Source organism: Hemiscyllium ocellatum, assembly GCF_020745735.1.
Source record: "Hemiscyllium ocellatum isolate sHemOce1 chromosome 27 unlocalized genomic scaffold, sHemOce1.pat.X.cur. SUPER_27_unloc_24, whole genome shotgun sequence".
Lineage (NCBI taxonomy): Eukaryota > Metazoa > Chordata > Chondrichthyes > Orectolobiformes > Hemiscylliidae > Hemiscyllium > Hemiscyllium ocellatum.
This window is the reverse complement of record NW_026867492.1, coordinates 110,533-131,716: the sequence shown is the minus strand read 5'-3', so window position 1 is coordinate 131,716 and position 21,184 is coordinate 110,533. Positions and strand designations below refer to the sequence as shown.

Sequence of the window (21,184 nt, the reverse complement as noted above, 5' to 3'; positions counted from 1 at the left end):
TGCAAAGGGACGGTCAGTCAGGGGAGGGCAGGGTTACATCTTGTGTTGTTATGTGAAATCTATGACAGCTGCAATAATTCATCCCAACTCCTGTACTCAGTACTCTGACTGATGAAAGCAAACATGCCAAAAGTCTTCTTCACCGCCCTGTCTACCCATGACTCCACTTTCCAGGTGCGATGAACCTGCACCCCTACATCTCTTGGTTTGAAATCCTGCATATGAAACAGATTTGGTGCTTGTTGGTATGTGTTATTATTTGGTGCTTATCTCGACTCTAATTTGCTAGAGTCCTTCCAAGATCCCTACGTTCCATTACACTCCTTAAAGTCCTACTATTCACCATGGAATTCCTGTCTTGATTTGACGATACAAAATATAAGAACTCACACTTATCTATATTAAACTCCATTTGCCATTAACTTAAACCTATGCCCTCTAATTTTGGATTCCCCCACCCAAGGGAAAAGACCTTGCCTATTTACCCTACCCATGCCTCTCATGATTTTATAAATGTCTTTAAAGTCACTCCTCAGCCTCCAAAGCTCCAGGGAAAACAGCCCCAATCTATTCAGCCTCTTCCTGTAGCTCAAACCCTCCAGCCCTGGCAGCATCCTTGTAAATGTTTTCTGAACCCTTTCAAATTTCATAACACCCTTCCTGTATCAGAAAGCACAGAATTGCATGCAGTATTGCAACAATGATGGAACCAATGTCCTCGCTGAAGAAGATTTTAAAAACAACATTTATAACTACAAGCAAATCAAGTTAGTTGGGCATGACCTTCCCATAGCAGTTTGTTTTGGCTGTCCTTCATTAACTTATGCTTTATAATATATAAGAAAATATTTTGAGGGATGGGATTGTTGCTCGCATGTCCAACATTTGCTCACCATCCTTCATGGCCTTTTGACCGAGCAATTGGCTACATGCTAGAACTTAGTTGAGAGTCAACCACATTGTAGTAGGTCTGGAGTCACATGATGTGAGCGTGCGCACACATGTGTAGGGTTGTGAATGGTAGATTTCCCTCCCGAAAAGAATACTTTCACAACAATCAGTAATGATTGGACAAAAGCAATAGTTCTGGCAGCATCTATGAGGAGACGACAGTGTTACTGTTTTGAGTCCGGTGGTCCTTCAAAATTAGGCTGGATTCAAAACATTAATTGTTTTCTTTCCACAGATGCTGCCAGACCTGCTGCAGTTTCCCAGCAATTGTTGCTGATCTCCAACATCTGCAATTCATTGTCTTAGCCAATAATGGTTTCCTTGTTGCCAGTACTGAGACAAACTCTCACTTCCTGATCTTTTTATTCATTGAAAATAAAGTCCACTAGCATCCAGGATGGGATTTTAATTTTTGTTCTCAGAAAACCGAAATCTCTGGGCTACTTAACCAGTATCACTAGATCACAATCTTCCCTTCACTGACAGTGACAATCTTGTCCTGAATATTTTTCTTTATTCATTCATGGAATGTGACACTTTGTCTCCTAAAAGAACCAAGTGCCAATTCAGAGGGCAGTTAAGAGTCAATCACATGACTTTGGATCAAGAGTGACACATTCACCAAACTGGGAAAGGACTGAAGATTTCCTTCCTTAAAAACAAGGTTATTAGTGAACAAGATCGGTACTTATGACAATTGATAAGATCATCAAAGCAGCTTTATATTCCAGATACATAAATTGATTTCAAATTGCATCGCGGCCATAGCAGCATCATTTTGAAACTCCAGATGTTAAATCCAGTAACAATGCCCAAATGCCACCAACTCCCTACAATCTCTAGGCTTCCCAACATTGACTGGTCTGTAATTGCCAGTTGTATCCTTTTCCTCATTAGTATTTACTGTTCAATTCAGCCCATTGAGTTGACTCTGCCATTCATTCAGATCACAATTATTCTGGTAAACATTTACTCCACTTTTCTGCCATTGTCCCATAATCCTCAGTAATCCTCAATTCGCTTACTGATTAAAACAAACACTATCTCAGCCTTGAATGCACATAACAACCCAGGCTCAACAGCCCTTTTAGTATCAAGTTCCACAGATTTACTGCCCTCAGGAGTAATTCCTATCTGTCCTAAACATGCAATCTCTTATTTGGAGGTTACTTCCTCTGGTCCCAGACTCACCCACTTTCCCACGTCCAGCTTGTCAAGTCTCCTCAGAATCTTGTACGTGACAATAAGGTTACCTCTAATTCTTCTAACTTCTAATAAGCACAGGCCCAACCTATTCAGTTCTCCTCATAAGACATTCTTTCCATCCCTGATATCATCATGGTCAACCATCTCTGGACTGCCTCCAATGCCAATATATCTTTCCTCAGGTAAAAGGGTCCTAAACTGTTCATAGTATTCACTTGTGGCCTGACTAGGGCCTTACAAAGGTTCACTATAACCTTTCTACATTTATACTCTGTTGAAAAGGCCAAACTCCCATTTGCCTCCCTATTACTTACTGAAATTGGATGAAGAGATTCGTGGATGTGATTCCAAATCCCTCTCAAGTTTTCTCCATTTAATATTCAGTTCTTCACCTCCTGACAAACTGCATGACCTCATTTTCCCATCTGCCAAGCTTTCGTTCATTTGCTTAACCTGTCTATATCCCTCTCCAGATATCTAATGTCATCCTCACCACCTGCTTTCACATCAACTGTCTCTTCTGCAAACTTAGCAATAGTACAGTCACTTTACTTATCCAAGTAATTCGTATACATATTGTAAATAATGTTGACCCCAGCGCTGATCCCTGTGGTACACCACAAGTTACAAGTTGCCATCCTGAACATGCCCCTTACCACAACTGTGGTAGTTAGCCAATCCTCTATCCATGCTAACATTCAGCCTCCAACACCCTGGGCTCTTTGCTTACTATTTCATGAGATGTGAATATCATTGGCTGTGCCAACAACTCTTTCCAAACTGACCTTGAAAAGGTGGTGCTGAGCTGCCTCTTAAATTGCTTCACAAACATGGTGTGGTCTGCAACAATGTTCAGGAGTGAGTTCCAGCATTTTGGTCAATAACAAAGAAGCAATGCGATATATCTTGCAGTCGGAATCCTGTGTTCACACTTCTCTGTTCTTGGTGGTTGAGGTCATGGCTTGGAAGATGCTTTTGAAGAACCACCACTCATGCAATCAAGCCAGACTGACAGATTCAGACTCTGCCATTTGATTTTCCTCATCAATCTACATTCTTTCCAGCCGTGTTTCAGTCTCAAACTGCCACGCAATGCCTTCTGTTACGGCTTAAAGGTAAGAATACACAAGATAATCAATCATATTTTGGGTTGTATAAATCTTAGCCTGCCAGAATTATTTTCTTCGACTTGAATTAAACTGGGTGACTGCATGAAATGGTTTGTTGCTCAGATTTGAATCATCATGCTCAAGGAGACAGTGCCAATAATATCATTAAACTCCTTTTTTTGTTAAAAAAGGACAAGCTCTTGATTTATTTTTACACCGTACTGGTATTCACACCTGCACATTCAATGTCAAACTCAGACATCATAAACGAAATTACACCATTAATTTTGTCTTACAATAATCCAACAGATTAATTAATAATACACAATGAATACCAAGGCTGATTAATGTGAAATTAAATTTGACCGAAAATGTAAAATTGAGATGAGAGATAACAAATGGGGGAAGGGCAGAAGGTAAGAAATGCAGCATCATAGAAGGTGTTCCTCCAGGGAGTGTATTTTACCAACTACAACTGCTCAATATAAACAAACACTCTGACATGATCCTCCGGTTTTAATGTAAACCATACCCCCATACAGTAGGTACCATTTAAATAAGTTAATAGATACAAGCCTTGAGTAAATCCAGCCTCCAGCCGGACCCCCCGCTTCTTGGAGCTCGGACCTTCCTCCAGCTCCGGGGGGTTGTTGAGCTCCTGGGCTCCGGCCGCCGCCGAAGAAGCCGCGGGCGCCGGCTCTCTCTCCTCCACCGCCGACAGTTTTAATTTGTTTTCCCGTTCACCTGGTAACCGTCACCTCTTGTTTGAAAAGTTCCGACTTTAATGTGAAATGTATTTTAAAGGTATTTTCTGAGGTAAACGATGCCTGTCTGCCCCCCTCCCTCCGTCAGAAACCGCAGCCTCGCGCCGCCATTTTTGTTTTTCTTCTTCTTTCCATCGTCTCCTCCTGTGACGCGCGTCATCCGCCCCTCCTCCAATCAGAGCGCACCTGTCTCCACCTGACCAATAGCGGCCGTGTTTGTGTGTCATGTTGTCCCACCCTCTGCAATCTCTCTCTCCGATTGGTCGGTACCGACCACAAGCTTTGGGATTGGTGGGGAATGTCACAAGCGGCTCAGTGAATCCGCCCTTTTCATTCCCGTTCATTCATTCAACAGCAGCTGACCCAATTTACTGCAACGGGCTCTGGGGCTATAGCGGTAGTGTCACATATTTAGGGGCAAGATGTGATTTTTAACGTTTTCAACTATGGCACCTCCACATCCATTCATTCAACCGAAGAGGGCTCAATTCAGTGTAATGGGCTCTGAGGGTATAATATTTGTACCCCATGTTGAGAAGAAACCTCTCCCCATTCATTCAATAGAAGAGGACCTATTTGCTGCAGAGGGTTTTATTTTATGATGCAGTGGTAGTGTCCCAATCTTCGAGCCCTGAAATCCCACTGCTATGAGGATGCGTGGTAACACATTTTTTAGTCATAAGTCACATGACACCAGGTTATAGTCCAACAGGTTGTTTGGATGATCTTACAGAAATAGAAATAGAATGTTGGACTGGTAGGTGAGACTAGGATAAGAGCGCATGGCCTCTAGATTAGAGGAAGCAGGTTTAAAACTGAACTGAGAAGAAACTTCTTCACGCAGAGGGTTGTTCATCTATGGAATTCCTTGCCCAGGGAAGTATTTGACATTACTTCAGCAATCACTAGAAGCAGTAGATACGTTTTTGAAAAAATAAAAGAATTAAGGGATATGGTGAAAGTGCAGGTAAGTGGAGCATACATAGTCCACGAAAAGATGAGTCATGATTTTATTGAGTGGTGAAGCAGACTCGAAGGGCCGGAAGGCCGACTCTTGCTCCTAGTTCTTATGTTGAAATCACAAGCTTTTGGAGTGTAGTCACTTCAGCAGATGAAGTCACGAAAAAACAAGTACAGGAAAGAGAATTTAGATAAATGAAAGACAGAGCATCTCGACAGTCAATTACTTACTCCCATTCCTATTTATGATGATTCCTACACAGCAAGTTGTGTGTGTTTTCCATTGTTTATTTCCATTGTTTAAAAACAAATATTTAAGATGAACAGTTTGTTTTTCCTCACTTGGACACATTGTGACCCACAACAATTTATACAGCACTGAATATCATAAACCCTCTCATGAGATATCATAGGAACAATTCATAAACTAGATTTGTCACTGAGTCACTCAAATAGATCCTAGAAAGGAGAAAAAAATCCCAACATGTGCAGGATGCTAACGAAAAGTCAGCAACCTGAAATGGTAACAGGAGCAAGTGAACAGCCCCAATCAGAAAATTCATTCTGACATCCACTACAGTACCTTGTACTATTCTTCACTGAACACTACAATTGCTTTCCTTTTCAGTTGAATGATCCACCTCTATTTTGAATACCGTAATTGAATCTGACTCCAACACACTCTCTGGCAGACAGTTCCAGAGGTCAAAGTATTTTCAATCATTAATGAAGTAAGTTTTAGATCCGTCACAAAGACAATTTCGATGGACTTTTGCTTCCAAACATTTACAGTAAGTTCTTGGCATGGACACATTTCCAACTTAGTAGGTTTATTCAAATTTTATAACATATTGGGGTAGCACACTGCTTAGCATTGCTACCTCACAGCATAAGGGACCCAAGTTTAATTCCAGCCTCCGGTAACTGTCTATGTGGAGTTTGCATGCTTTCCCTGTCTGCACAGGTTTCCTTCCACAGTCCAAAGAGGGGCTTCGGTACATCTGTGTGGACCTCCTCCAGTTAACTGAGGGCAATAGGGCACTGTGAGGATCAGGAGATCAGACAATCAATCAGTCAGCAAGTTCTCTCCGGGAGACTTGTCTCAAGGCAGGCAGCGGTTTCTTATCTCATCCATTCTCCTACCCTCCACAAACTCCACACAGACAGTCGCCCCAAGGGTGGAATTGATCCTTGGTTCCTGGTGCCATGAGGCAACAGTGCTAATCACTCAGTCACCATGCCACCTCTGAGCCACCGTGGGGTTGCAGTCCAACGGAAAACAAATACAGTGCACCAACTCTCCCACTGCACCCACTGTCAGGAGAATCAGTCCTGGGGGTTACTCATGGCAGTGTCAGCGGTGGAATCTGATTGTTGTGAGCGCTGGTGCCCCCGCTGGTGCTTCCGCAAGTTGCGGGAAAATGTAAACCTCTTTCCGCACTCAGGGCAGCTGAAGGGCCTCTCCCCGGTGTGGACTCGCTGGTGCTTCAGCAGAGCGGAGGAATCGCTGAAGGCCTTCCTGCACTCGGGGCAGCTGAATGGCCTCTCCCCTGTGTGGACCCGCTGGTGGGTCAGCAGTGTGGAGGAGCGGGTAAACCCCTTCCCGCACTCTGGGCAGGAGAACGGCTTCTCTCCGGTGTGAACGCGCTGGTGCCTAAGCAGGGCAGAGGAATTGCTGAAGGCCTTCCCGCACTCGGGGCAGCTGAATGGCCTCTCCCCCGTGTGGACCCGCCGGTGGGCCACGAGGTTAGAGGAAACAGCAAAACCCTTCCCGCACTCGGAGCAGGAGAACGGTCTCTCGCGGGTGTGGATCCGCTGGTGGGTCAGCAGGTTGGAGGGCTGGGTAAAGCACTTTCCGCACTGGAGGCAGGAGTACGGCCTCTCCCCAGTGTGGACTCGCTGATGCCTCAGCAGGTGGGAAGACCTGCTGAAGGCCATCCTGCACTCGGGGCAGCTAAAGGGCTTTTCACCCGTGTGGACCCGCAGATGGGTCAGCAGAGCAGAAGAGCGGGTGAAGCCCTTCCTGCACTCAGGGCACGAGAACGGCCTTTTCCCGATGTGGACCCACTGGTGCCTCAGCAGAATCGAGGAATCACTGAAGGCCTTCCCGCACTCAGGGCAGCTGAATGGCCTCTCCCCTCTGTGGACTCGTTGGTGCTTCAGCAGGTCCGAGGATTTGCTGAAGGCCTTCCCACACTCAGAGCAGGGGAAGGGCCTTTCCCCAGCGTGGACGCGCTGGTGGGCCAGCAGGTGGGAGGAGTAGGTGAAGCCCTTCCCACACTCAGGGCAGGAGAATGGCTTCTCCCCAGTGTGGACTCGGCGGTGGTCCAGCAGGTGGGAGGAGCAGGTAAAGCCTTTTCCGCACTCGGGGCAGGAGAATGGCCTCTCCCCGGTGTGACTTCGCCGATGAATCTCCAGGACAGATGGGGCATGGAAGCCTCTCCCGCAGTCGCAACACTTCCACGGTTTCTCCACGGTGTGGGAGTCCTCTGGTTTAACCATGGCTGCAGCTACAGCCTCGTGTATGGCCCCTGTCCACAGTAAATTCCTCTTTCCTGGCCGTATAACTGTTTCAGGCTTTACACAAAGTGCGCTGTAACAGTAGAGACTCTCATCCAGTCCCGCTGATGCTGAAAATTGTCTGAAACAGGAACCAAAATGTTTTGCTCCTTCTCAAAGAATCATAGTTGAAAATCGTTGAGGTCCCGATGGATTGAGTGACTGTCAGACATTGATGTGAAAGTGGGGACTGCAGAGGCTGGAGAGGAGTTGAAAAGTGCGGTGCTGGAACAGCACAGCAGGTCAGGCAGCATCCAAACAGCAGGAGAATCGACGATTCAGGCATAGGCCCTTCATCTGTTGATTTTTAAACTTCAGTCTTCAGATCTTCAAATACTCTGGAAAAAGAGATTACAAAAGTCATCACGGTCAGTCCAGGGTAGAAATTCAGAACAAGCTACTCCACTTTCTGCAGAACATTTTTTTCTTTTGCTGTTCCACAAAATTGAAAGCATCCCACTCTCAAAAAACGTCAGGACTGACATCTTCGAATTTTGGATAACACCACGTGAAAGTTAATATCTTTCAGGATATTGCTGAGAGTGAGCAAGTCTAATTTTGGGAAGCAAAAGAAGTGTAAATTCAGGTTGAACCTGCAATGATAAAAAAATCAGACATGAATTGGTTATCGTCCCTGTGGTGGGTGGTGGTGGTATGTGGTGGGTGGAATGAGACATCAAGGCATTGACACAGACAACCCGAGAGAAACTAAACATACGGACATGGCAAATGTTTGTGGCAAGCCAGAGTCAGATCTACAGCACAGAAACAGCCCCTTCGGGCCAACCAGATATCCTAGCCTAATCTAGTCCCACTTGCCAGCACTTGGCCCATATCCCTCTAAACCTTTCCTAGTCAAATACCTATCTAGATGCCTTTTAAATGTCATAGCTGAATCAACAACCACCACTTGATCTGGCAGCTCATTCCTTATACACACCACTCTCTGCATGAAAAGGTTACTCCTTAGGACCCTTTTAAATCTTGCCCTCCTCCACTCTAAACCTTTTATCCTCTAGTTCTGGACTCTCTCACCCAGGGAAATGTCCTTGTCTATTTACCCTATCCATGCCCCTCATGATTTTATTAATGACTCTCAGTCACCCCTCAGCCTCTGGTGCACGAGGAAAAACAGCCCAGCCCATTCAGCTCAAACCCTGGCAACATCCTTTTAAATGTGTTCTGAACCCTTTCAAGTTTCACAACATCATTCTGATAGGAGCGAGACCAGAATTTCACACAACATTCCAAAAGTGGTCTATCCAATGTCCTATCAGTCACAACACAACTTCCCAACTCTTATCCTCAGTCAGCGGATTGGGAAAGTTTTCAAAACCCACAAAAAGACAACCAGGAAAGAATGCAGGGACAAACCAAATTTGAGGGTCAGCTTGGAAGCATCAATGAGAAAATGGCGCACTGGATTTATTGCTACCCATTCTTCTTGAGTACGTATACGTATTTCTCTTCTGCCCATCGCAGTTCCTCTGTGCTGCAATGTGTGGTCGCTCGTTGAAATAATCTGATGCAGCTTCGTTTGTGGGTGTTGGGATGATTGTTTCTGTAGTTACGTATTTGGTCCGTGTGTATTGTTTCTTGTCGACGCGAGTTTGAAGTTCCCCTTAACTGTTTGCTCTACTGTGACATCTAGGAATGGCACTTTGTTGTTGTTCTCCTCCTGTTCAAACCAGGAGTCCCCCTCAGGCCCACAGTCTCACCACTTGGAACACCAGTGTACAGACTAGTCAAAGGCCTCCAGTGAAGACGAAAGCACTGAGTAGAAGATTCATGCCACTCCATTCACTCCACCCAAGAATTCCTGAACACCAAAGACACCAAGATAGAAGAGGATGAAATAATGCTGTCCTTTGACATAACAGCCCCGCTCACATCCATGAACATCAACATGGCCAAAGAAACACTGACTACACTACAAAAACCACCAAAGACACAAACACCAAACAGCACCAACTTCATCAGCAAAGATAACACTGTCAAGCTTGTGGACCCGTATCTTATCACCTACTTCACATTCAATAATAAGCCTTACAAATAAATCAACAGAACACCCATGAGACCACCAATATCAAGGTTCCTAGCAGAAGCAATAATGCAGAGACTTGAACAAACAGTCCTCCCAACGCTCCAACCCAAAATTTGGGTCCACCACAGTGATGACACCTTTATCATCACAAAATGAAACAGATTAGAGGAAACCTACAACACCAGGAACAATATCCTTACTGGCATAAAATTCACAAAAGAGAACAACAAAGTGCCATTCTTAGATGTCAGTAGAGTGAACAGTCAATAGGGAACTTCAGACTAACGTCTACAGGAAAACAACATACACAGACCCAAGTACTTAATGCAGAAGCAAATTATCCCAAACAAATCTGCATCAGGACACTATTTCAACGAGCCACTACATACTGCACCTCCCAGGAACTATGAAGAGCATAGTTATACAGCATATTCAAGAACAGGTACCCAATAAACCCTGTTCACTGATTTCTCAACAACAAACTCAAACAAGCAGACATGCACAGAAACCCCAGCCACATTACCTTACATCAAAGACATCTGTCAAGTGTGAGGTTGTCCAGTTTGGAACGACAAATAAGAATGCGGAATACAGGGTTAACGGTAGGGTTCTTAGTAAGGTGGAGGAACAGAGGGATCTTGGGGTCTTTGTTCATAGCTCTTTGAAAGTTGCCACTCAGGTGGATAGAGCTTGTAAGAAGGCCTATGGTGTATTAGCGTTCATTAGAAGAGGAAGTGAAATCAAGAGTCGTGAGGTGATGTTGCAGCTTTACAGGACCTTGGTGAGGCCACATTTGGAGTACTGTGTGCAGTTCTGGTCGCCTCACTTTAGGAAAGATGTGGAAGCTTTGGAGAGGGTGGAGAGGAGATTTACCAGGCTGTTGCCTGGAATGGAGAATAGGTCGTACGAGGATAGGTTGAGTGCGGTAGGCCTTTTCTCATTGGAACGGCGAAGGGTGAGGGGTGACTTGATAAAGGTTTAAAAGATGATCAGGGGAATAGATAGAGTAGTCAGTCAGAGACCTTTCCCCCGGGTACAGAGTGTTACAAGCGGACATAAATTTAAGGTGAAGGGTGGAAGGTATGGGGGGGGATGTCAGGGGTACGTTCTTTATCCGGAGAGTGGTGGGGGCATGGAATGCGCTGCCTGTGGGAGTGGCAGGGTCAGAATCATTGGTGACCTTTAAGCGGCAATTGGATAGGTACATGGATAGGACAAATGTTCGGCACAACATCGTGGGCGGAAGGGCCTGTTCTGTGCTGTATTGTTCTATGTTCTAAATAATGTCTAGACAACTCAAACCTCTCTGCATCACGGTAGCCCACAAACCTACCAACACACTTAAGCAGCAGCTAATGAACCTGAAAAAAAACAAATATTATTTACAAATTACCATACAAAGAAATATAGACATAGACTCTGTCCCCATAGTTCTCGGTGGCAAGAAATGCTGGGATGAGATAAGGAAGATTGTTTTCAGTCAGAAAGTGGTGACTCTGCGGAACTCATTGCCACTGAAATGAGGCAAGTAACTGAGTGCTTTTAAAGCAGACAAAGATAGGCTCTTGATTAGTAAGGAAATCAAGGGTTACAGGGAGGAGGCAGGAGAATGGGGTTGAGAAACATTGGCCATGATCGAATGGTGGAGCAGATTCAACAAGTTGAATGGACTGATTCTGCTTCTGTATCTTATGGATCTGTAACCACAAAGATCTGACTTAATTTTCACGACTTTTACTGTGTCCCTGTCGTATTTATAGCAAGCGTGTGGCAATACGTTGTAGATTTCTCAAGCTAGATCTTCTAATTTGATATCAAATATTGATAATTGGAGCTAATATTAGAGAGAGTAAAGGTGCGTATTTCTTGGATAAATAAACCTGTCATGCATTTTAAGCTTAAACCTTGCATACTTGCAAAATTAGAGTTACCATTTTGCTCGCTGTCATCAAATCTCTAATTATACTTCCCTTTCACTTGATAACCCATTTTGGGAAATAATAAACATAACTGAGGTTTTGTGTTTTATGCAAGCGCTTTAAGCTTTTGATATAATGATTTTAAGCCATCTACACAGAGTGTGATTGAATTTCTAAACTTAAGTAACAGCCTTATTGTTATTTGTGTCACTCACATAACTGTAATTAATGTAAATATTGAATTAAACTTATTGAAAAGAACATACTTGCAGAATTAGAGTCAGCATTGTTTTCATTGCTTTGTCCATTATCCCCTTTCACCTTATTACCTATTTTAGAGAAAGAAAAAGATGGCACATGTTTGAACATTTATTTTTTTTGGCAATATTATAAAATGAAGAAAGCAGTTCAGTCAGTCAACTTCAATCTTCATCCGGTCACTTTTTAGAAAAGGTTTTGAGCAGTTATAAAATAATAATGCAAGATTACCTAATTTGCAGCATTGCTTGAGACAGATTTAATAGTACAAGAAGTTATGATCTCGATTCAGTAATGTCTTGATTTGAACATAGTTTAAGTTAAGCAAAGGGTGTTGCGGAAATTGAAGTCATTGTGAAAATGTTACCAGGGAAAACATTGGATCAAAAAAAATCTGGTTTGAGTTTCTTCTTTGGGTATAAACAGATACTGGATCCAAGTATCTTCCTAATCTTCTAAAACTATGCCCACAGAATGAACACAATGCAACCTAAATAAATCAGGCCCAAAAGAAATTCAGACCCCACACTAATATATGGCAAGGAGGAAAGTTTTAGACTACAGGGCAATAAAGATGGCTTGGTCAGATGAGCAGAACAATGGCAGATGGAGTTCAATCCTGAAAAGATTGAGATGATACATTTCAGGAGGATCAACAGGCAAGGGAGTACATGATGAGTCGCAAGAACTTAGAATGTACTGAAGATCAGAGAAAGGTATATGTGTTCATAGATTCTTGAAGGCAACAGGACATGTGGATTAAGTGGTTAAGAAGGCATATGGAATACTTGCCCTTAGTAGTTAAGGCATTGAACTTGAGAACCAGGAGATCATGTTGGAACTGTACAAGACATTAGTTGGGCCATAGCTGGAGTAGTGGATCTGGTTGTCACATTATCAGAAGGATGTGATGGCACTAGAAAGGGTGCAGAAGGGAATACTAACCCAGGGTGGTGCATGTTGGTGGGTTTCAGCTATGAGAATGATTAGATCGGCTGAGGGTATTTTCCTTAGAGCAGAGAAGGCTGGGTGAGGACCTGTTTGGAGTGTACAGATAAGAAACTTAGGGTCTAGATAGGAAGAAACTTTTCCCCTTGGTGCATGGCTTCAGCAACTAGGGGGCATAGATTTAAGGAAAGAGAAAGGACATTTTCATGGAATTTAAGGAAAAATTTCAACTAGAATGTGCAGGAGATGGATGAATTTACTTATGGGAAGAATTGGTTTGTTTGAAGGGATGGATATAATGAAATAAAACTAATTCAGAAGATCAATTATAATGTGCTAAGAAAAAGAACTGGAGGTAGACCTCCAATCGTGGAAACAATCTCAAGAAGTTTCATTGTCCCATCTGAGAAAAACAATTCTGCTAAACTTCTCAAGTGAACCCGAACATGTGTCAGAACTTGTTTGTTTAAAATCAATTGAATCTATTCCAAGTATTTAGGAAAATGAGAATTATCTTCAATCCTGGCCCTATTGGCTGCAACCAAAAGTGCTAGGAAGCTTTTTCAGTTTCATTCAATTGGAGTGGTCAGAGATATTGGCTCATTAAAAGAACAGAAGAGGGTTGTTTGAGCTTATTGAGCAGTTTGTAGACTCAAACAAGGATCCAGAAAACAATTTTCTGTGGCGCAGAAGCAAGGACAATTAACAAGGATTGATGTTGGTACTGTGTGTCTAAGTGTCTCAGTCTTCAAAGTTCTAGATAAGTAAAACTTCTGAAAAATTGAAGGTGTCAAAGGAAGATCAGTGGGGAATCAAGGGTTTTGTTGAAAAGGCTGGAAAATGGAATTGAGGGTTATCAGATCAGACATGATCTCACTGAATGGTGGAGCAGAATGGCCAATACTGCTATTTCTTGCGGGAAATCAATCTGGGAGTTGATAAAAGCTTTTGTATGATTTTTCTTTGTAGTCAGCAACATTTTGTATTTGGAAGAAGTTGGCTTTTGTGTTGGATCTCAAATAACGCTTGAGGCTCCACTGAGGGTTGTTTAGCAACTGAGGTTACGTATCATCAAGTTCAATCAAAATAAGCAGCAAAATATATGGTAAAAGTGTAGGTGTGACTGCTGAAGGCTAAATAAAACGTTTTCAGTCGCAAAAATGTCTTTACTCCATAATGTTTTGTTTTACATGCAGTCAGCGACAACTCAAGCCAATCAAAGTGTCGCAGAGTAAAGTTAGGTCTCACCAAGACAGCTGACATGTCCATACAATACTGTTGTAGTGCTCTTTAACCACAGGGTATATACTAGAGATTCATTTATTTTTCACTTTCCACAACGCCCCAAATTAGGTTGAGTTTTGTTACAGCATCCTGATGGGAAGCCCGATGTAACGTGCTCTGATTTTCTGCAGTAGTGTGATGTGTTAAATTCCCAATGATTTCCAAAAAAAAAAGAGTGAAAGGCAGTGGCTGCATGTGTTGACACCACAGGTATTATTTATATTGGCTTTGAGATAGGGAACAACCATCACCTCCCAAATTGTGTTTTGTTTGCACAGCAACTTTGAGTATGAAAAGCATTCTATTTTTAAGACAGCCTAAATGCATACATAGTTTCTTATCAGCGTACCTTAAAATCAACATTAAAAAGCACAAAATTCATTTTCACTGTAAATTACATATTTTAAAATCAAATATTGCAAGACATACAAACACATCAAGAAGTCAAACTTTGTGAAGAAAGTACATCTTTTCTGACAGTTCAGACAGGGGAAAAACTTGTTCTTGCGGTGGTCAGTGGAGACTTACTCGATCAAATATTAACTACCAGTGCATCTCACATAGATGCTGTATAAATCAAGATCTTATTGATCACTGTTGACAAAATTAAACCTATTGACCTGACTCTTTACAAAATAAGAACATATTTTAGTGCATAACATTTTCCCATAATACAGACATTTGCAGTAGCGCAGTAATGTGAAAAAAACCTGCGTTGTTAATTTAGTTTGTTGCTCCACTCCATAAATGTTGTTTTCATTTATTTTGAAACATCAACCCTTCCATTCTCTCTAAAGGTACACGACACTTTAATTTCTTTTTCTTCGCCAATTTTCTTTCACCAAAGGCAATCACTTTTTTGGCATTGGCTGACAATTTCTTGCTGAAATTGTTTCACTTGACATGAGTCTTGCCAATAAATGACAGCAACAGCAACAGCTAATACGGATGATAACACTTCAACAAAAGTATACCAAGGTGCTTCACATTATGTATCACCCAAGTTGGAGAAATGTGAGGATCTCCTTCTCGGCCTTTCCCCTCGGCTGAGGTGTGGTGACCTTCAAGATAAACCACCACCAGCAATCTCTAATGAGAGAGAACAGTCTGATCCTCTGGGAAGACTGTGATGAATGTGTTTAAAGTTGAAAGACCGTTGAGATATAAGGGGGCGACACGGTGGCTCAGTAGTTAGCATTGCTGCCTCACATTTCGACATTTTGGGCAAAAGCCCTTCATCAGGAATACAGGCAGAGATCCTGAAGGGTGGAGAGATAAATGAGAGTAGGGTGGGGGTGGGGAGAAAATAGCATAGAGTACAATAGGTGAGTGGGGGTGGGAGGAAGGTGATAGGTATGGGGGGAGAGAGAGGAGTGGTGGAGTGGATAGATGGAAAAGAAGATAGGTAGGTAGGTAGGACAGGTCATGGGGACAGTGCTAAGCTGGAAGTTTGGAACTGGGGTGAGGTGGGGGAAGGGGAAATGAGGAAATTGTTGAAGTGTTCCGAGGTGGAATATGAGGCATTCTTCCTCCAGGCATCTGGTGGTGAGGGAGCGGCGGCGAAGGAGGCCCAGGACCACCATGTCCTCGCAGAGTGCGAGGCGGAGTTGAAATGTTGGGCCACAGGGCGGTGTGGTTGATTGCTGCGGGTGTCCCAGAGATGTTCCCTAAAGCGCTCTGCTAGGAGGCGTCCAGTCGCCCCAATGTACAGGAGACCGCATCTGGAGCAACGGATAGAATAAATGATATTGGTGGATGTGCAGGTAAAACTTTGATGGGTGTGGAAGGCACTTTTAGGGCCTTGGATGGAGGTGAGGGCGCAGGTGGCAGGGGAAGGTGCCAGGATGGGAGGGTGGGTTCTGGGGGGCATGGACCTGACCAGCTAGTTACAGAGGGAACGGTCTTTGTGGAAGGTGGAAAGGGATAGGGAGGGAAATATATCCCTGGTGGTGGGGTCTATTTGGAGGTGGCGGAAATGTCGGCGGATGATTTGGTTTATGCGAAGCTTAAGATGGAGGGCATCTTTAACCACGTGGGAAGGGAAATTGCGGTATCTGAAGGAGGAGGCCATCTGGTGTGTTCTGTGGTGGAACTGGTCCTCCTGGGAGCAGATATGGCAGAGGCGAAGGAATTGGGAATACGGGATGGCATTTTTGCAGGAGGTAGGGTGGGAAGAGGTACAGTCCAGGTAGCTGTGGGAGTCGGTGGGTTTATAAAACGCTACTGTCAAGTCGGTTGTTATTAATGGAGATGGAGAGGTCCAGGAAGGGGAGGGAGGTGTCAGATGGTCCAGGTAAATTTAAGGTCAGGGTGGAATGTGTCGGTGAAGCTTGCTCAACCTCCTCGCGGGAGCACGAGATGGCGCCAATGCAGTCATGAATGTAGCGGAGGAAGAGGTGGGGAGAGTGCCGGTTTAATTATGGAAAATGGACTGTTCTACGTAGCCAACAAAGAGACAGGCATAGCTGGGCCCATACGGGTGCCCATGGCTGTCCCTTTGGTCTGGAGGAAGTGGGAGTATTCGAAGGAGAAATTGTTAAGGATGAGGACCAGTTTGGCCAGACGAATGAGAGTGTCGGTGGAAGGGTACTGTTGGGGACGTCGGGAGAGGAAGAAACAGAGGGCTTCGAGGTCCTGGCCATGGCGGATGGAGGTGTAGAGGGTTTGGATATTCATGGTGAAGATGAGACGTTGGGGGCTGGGGAAACGGAAGTCTTGGAGGAGGTGGAGGGCGTGGGTGGTGTCCTGAACGTATGTGGGGAGTTCCTGGACTGGGGGGGGGGGGGGGATAGGACAGTGTCGAAGTAGGTACTCACTGTCCCCTCTCCCCGGGCGCTCAGGCCTGGCGACCTCTCCGAAACCTGTTTCTGTTCTGAAAGAGAATCACTGGACACGTAACGTTTCCTCGGAGTCTCTTGACACATGCAGCCAGGGCTGCTCAGCTTTTCCAGCGGTTTCTGTTCTTGTTCCTTCAGCCGCCGGCGCCATTCCTCTCCCACACTCAGTAACACTGTCTTTGTCCCACTACATGACCTACACTGCACATGCGCCAACTCACGGGGCTGGATGACCAGATCCTGACGTCACCCCGCGTGTCGTGGGCGCGGTTCGACGTAGCATCCAACCAATCGGAGGCAATGGGGGCGGGGCAAATGTGTTCCCTGCTCCCCTCGCCAGCCACCTGAAAGGTGGGTTTTTCTTTAAGTTTGAACGTAGTTTTTTAAAAAAAATTCAGTCTTTTCCGAAATGTTATTCCAGACCTCGAAAGATGAAACATTGGAAAACTTGCAAACATAAACGAAGGGATACTAAAAAAATGAAAAGTAAATTACGAAAGAAACCTAGCGCAAAATATCAAAAAGAATAGCAAAAGCTTCTGTTGGCATGCTGAAGGGAACAGAGTTACTCAAGCCCCTTGGAAGATGAAACCGATGAGTTAATAGGAGGAACACTGAAATGGCAGAGATGCTAAGTCAATCCTTTTCCTCAGTTTTCAAGCTGGAGGACAATAGTACCATTCCTATTGGAACGGGCAAGTCAGCTGATAGAAAGGATAGAACTTAAACAATAACATTGAGAGGGAAAAGGTACACAGCAAACTATTAGGATTGAGGGCAGACAAGTCCCCTGGGCTTGATGGCCTACGTGCCAGGGTACTACATAGACTTTAGTAAGGTGTTTGACAAGATTCCCCAAGGGAGACACGTTCACAAGGTTAGATATCGTGGAATACAGGGAGAACTAGCCATTTGGATACAGTACCAGCTCACAGATAGGAAGACAGAGAGTGGTGGTGGAGAGTTGCTTTTCAGACTGGAGGCCTGTGACCAGCAGTATACCACAAGGATGGGTGCTGGGTCCACTACTCTTCATCATTTATATAAATATTCCTGTCAGGGTGAAAGGGAAGGCTGGTAGATATAGGAAATGCTGGATGAGTAAAGAAATAGAGGGTCTGGTTCAGAAAAAGAAGGAAGCATATGTCAGGTATAGACAGGATAGATTGAGTGAATCGTTAGAAGAGTACAAAGAAAGTAGGAGTATACTTAAGAGGGAAAGCAGGAGGGCAAAAAGGGGACATGAAACAGCGTTGGCAAATAGAATTAAGGAGAATCCAAAGGGTTTTTACAAATATGTTAAGGACAAAAGGGTAACTAGGGCGAGAATCGGGCCCCTCAAAGAACAGCAGGTCAGGCAGCATCCAAGGAGCAGGAAATTCGACGTTTCGGGCATAAGCCCTTCTTCAGGAATCGGGCTTATGCCCAAAAAATCGATTCTCCTGCTCCTTGGATGCTGCCTGACCTGCTGCGCTTTTCCAGCAACACATTTTTCAGCTCTGATCTCCAGCATCTGCAGTCCTCACTTTCCCCTCAAAGATCAGCAAGGCGGCCTTTGTATGGAGCCATAGAAAGTGGGGAGATACTAAATGAATATTTTGCATCAGCATTTACTGTGGAAAGGATATGGAAGATATAGACTGTAGGGAAATAGATGGTGACATCTTGCAAAATGTACAGATTACGGAGGGGGAAGTGCTGGATGTCTTGAAATGTTTAAAAGTGGATAAATCCCCAAGACCTGATCAGGTGTACCCGAGAATTCTGTGGGAAGCTAGAGAAGTGATTGCTGGGCCTCTTGCTGAGATATTTGTATCATCATTTGCCGGAAGACTGGAGGTTGAGAAACGTGGTGCCACTGTTTAAGAAGGGCGGTAAAGACAAGCCAGGGAACTATAGACCAGTGAGCCTGTCCTCGGTGGTGGGTAAGTTGTTGGAGGGAATCCTGAGCGACAGGATGTGCATGTATTTGGAAAGCAAGGACTGATTCGGGATAGTCAACATGGCTTTGTGCGTGGGAAATCATGTCTCACAAACTTGATTGAGTTTTTTTTGAAGTAGTAACAAAGATGATTGATGAGGGCAGAGCAGAAGATCTGATCTATATGGACTTCTGTAAGGTGTTCGACAAGGTTCCCATGGGAGACTGATTAGCAAGCTTAGATCTCATGGAACACAGGGAGAACTAGCCATTTGAATACAGAACTGGCTCAAAGGTAGAAGGTGGTGGTGAAGGGTTGTTTTTCAGACTGGAGGTCTGTGACCAGTGGAGTGCCACAAGGATCAGTGCTGGGTCCTCTACTTTTTGTCAAATACATAAATGATTTGGATTCAAGCATAAGAGGTACAGTTAGTAAGTTTGCAGATGACACCAAAATTGGAGGTGTACTGGACACCGAAGAGGGTTACCTCTGATTACAACAGGATCTGGACCAGATGGGCCAATGGGCTGAGAAGTGGCAGATGGAGTTTAATTCAGATAAATGCGAGGTGCTGCATTTTGGGAAAGCAAATCTTAGCAGGACTTATATACTTCATGGTAAGGTCCTAGGGAGTGTTGCTGAAAAAAGAGACCTTGGAGTGCAGGTTCATAGCTCCTTGAAAATGGAGTCACAGGTAGAGAGGATAGTGAAGAAGGCGTTTGGTATGCTTTCTTTTATTGGTCAGAGTATTGAGTACAGGAGTTGGAAGGTCATGTTGCAACTGTACAGGACACTGGTTAGGCCACTGTTGGAATACTGCATGCAATTCTGGTCTCCTTCCTATCGGAAAGATGTTGTGAAACTTGAACGGGTTCAGAAAAGATTTACAAGGATGATGCCAGGGTTGGAGGATCTGAGCTACAGGGAGAGGCTGAACAGGCTGGGGCTGTTTTCCCTGGAGCGTCGGAAGCTGAGGGGTGACCTTACAGAGGTTTACAAAATTATGAGGGGCATGAATAGGATAAATAGACAAAGTCTTTTCCCAGGAGTTGGGGAATCCAGAACGAGAGGGCATAGGTTTAGGGTGAGAGGGGAAAAATATAAAAGAGACCTACAGGACAACGTTTTCACGCAGAGGATGGTACGTTTATTGAATGAACTGCCAGAGGAAGTGGTGAAGGCTAGTACAATTGCAACATTTAGGAGGCATTTAGATGGGTATATGAATAGGAAGGATTTGGAGGGTGCTGGCAGGTGGCTCTAGATTGGGTTGGGATATCAGGTTGGTATGGACGGGTTAGACTGAAGGGTCTGTTTCCATGCTGTGCATCTCTATGACTCCAAATGCTGTGGATGTCACTATACGAGGTATAGTTACTAATTTTGCAGATGACACCACAATTAAAGGTGTAGTGGACAGCGAAGATGCTTAGCTCAGAGGACAACAGGACCTTAATCAGATGGGCCAATGGGCTGAGAAGTGGCAGATGGAGTTTAATTTAGGCACTGCATTTTGGAAAAGCATATCAGAGGAGGACTTATACACTTAATGGTAAGATCCAAGATAGTGTTGCTGAACAAAGAGATCTGGAGTGCAGGTTCATAGCTCCTTGAAAGTAGTCACAGGTAGATAGGATAGCGAAGGCAACATTTGGAATACTTTCCTTTATTGATCAGAGTATCAAGTATCGAAGTTGTGAGGTGATGTTGCAGCTGTACAGGGCATTGGTTAGACCACTTTTGGAGTATTGTGTGCAGTTCTGATCTCCTTCCTGTCAGAAGTTTGTTGTGAAACTTGAAAGGGTTCAGAAAAGATTTAGAAGGACTTTGCCAGGGTTGGAGGATTTGAGCTATCGGGAGAAGCTGAATAGGTTGGTCCTGTTTTCCCTGGAGGGTCGGAGGCTGAGAGGTGACCTTATAAAATCATGAGAGGGATTGATAGGATAAAGAGACATGGTATTTTCCCTGAGTTGGGGGGAGTCTAGAACTAGATGGCATACATTTAGGGTGAGAGGGGAAAGAAATAAAAGGGACTTAAGCGACAACTTTTTAACGCAAAGGGTGGTGCGGGTATGGAATTAGCTGCTTGAAGAAGTCGTGGAGGCTGGTAAAATTACAACATTTGAATGGAATCTGGATGGAAGAGTTGAGGGATATGGGCCAACTACTAGCAAATGGGACTATACTGTTGAGGCTAACTGGTCAACATGGATGAGTTGGAGTGTTAAAGTAGGGATTTGAGACAGCCCAGGGAATCCCTTGTGGAGTCAGACCTGTAACCTCTCACGATTCGTCCTGGAGATTGTACTCTTTGAGAGTCTGGAATAAAAAAAACCTCTTACAGACTGTTTAGTTTAATTTTAGTTATCCCCTTTACTTACCAACAGCTCCACTGATACCGATAAGCTAAACTAGCTAGGCTA

The 21,184-nt window shown here is 44.2% G+C and overlaps 1 protein-coding gene across 6 annotated transcripts in view; it reads right to left on the bottom strand.

Moving 5' to 3' along the window:
- Positions 1-5,270: 5,270 nt before the first annotated feature.
- Positions 5,271-21,184, bottom strand: part of LOC132807787 (zinc finger protein 239-like) — a 49,343-nt gene continuing 33,429 nt past the window's right edge. For 3 of the 6 annotated variants that reach the window (XM_060821796.1, XM_060821795.1, XM_060821797.1), the window contains 2 exons: positions 11,779-11,841; positions 5,271-7,887 (listed from right to left, as the gene is read on the bottom strand). In XM_060821796.1, the coding sequence (XP_060677779.1) occupies positions 6,317-7,492 (1,176 nt within the window). In that variant the 5' untranslated portion in view covers positions 7,493-7,887; positions 11,779-11,841 and the 3' untranslated portion in view covers positions 5,271-6,316. Of the gene's footprint in view, positions 7,888-11,778; positions 11,842-14,681; positions 15,724-16,818; positions 17,052-21,184 lie in introns of those variants that run through there. The other 3 variants (XM_060821792.1, XM_060821794.1, XM_060821798.1) reach the window with 3 other exon arrangements.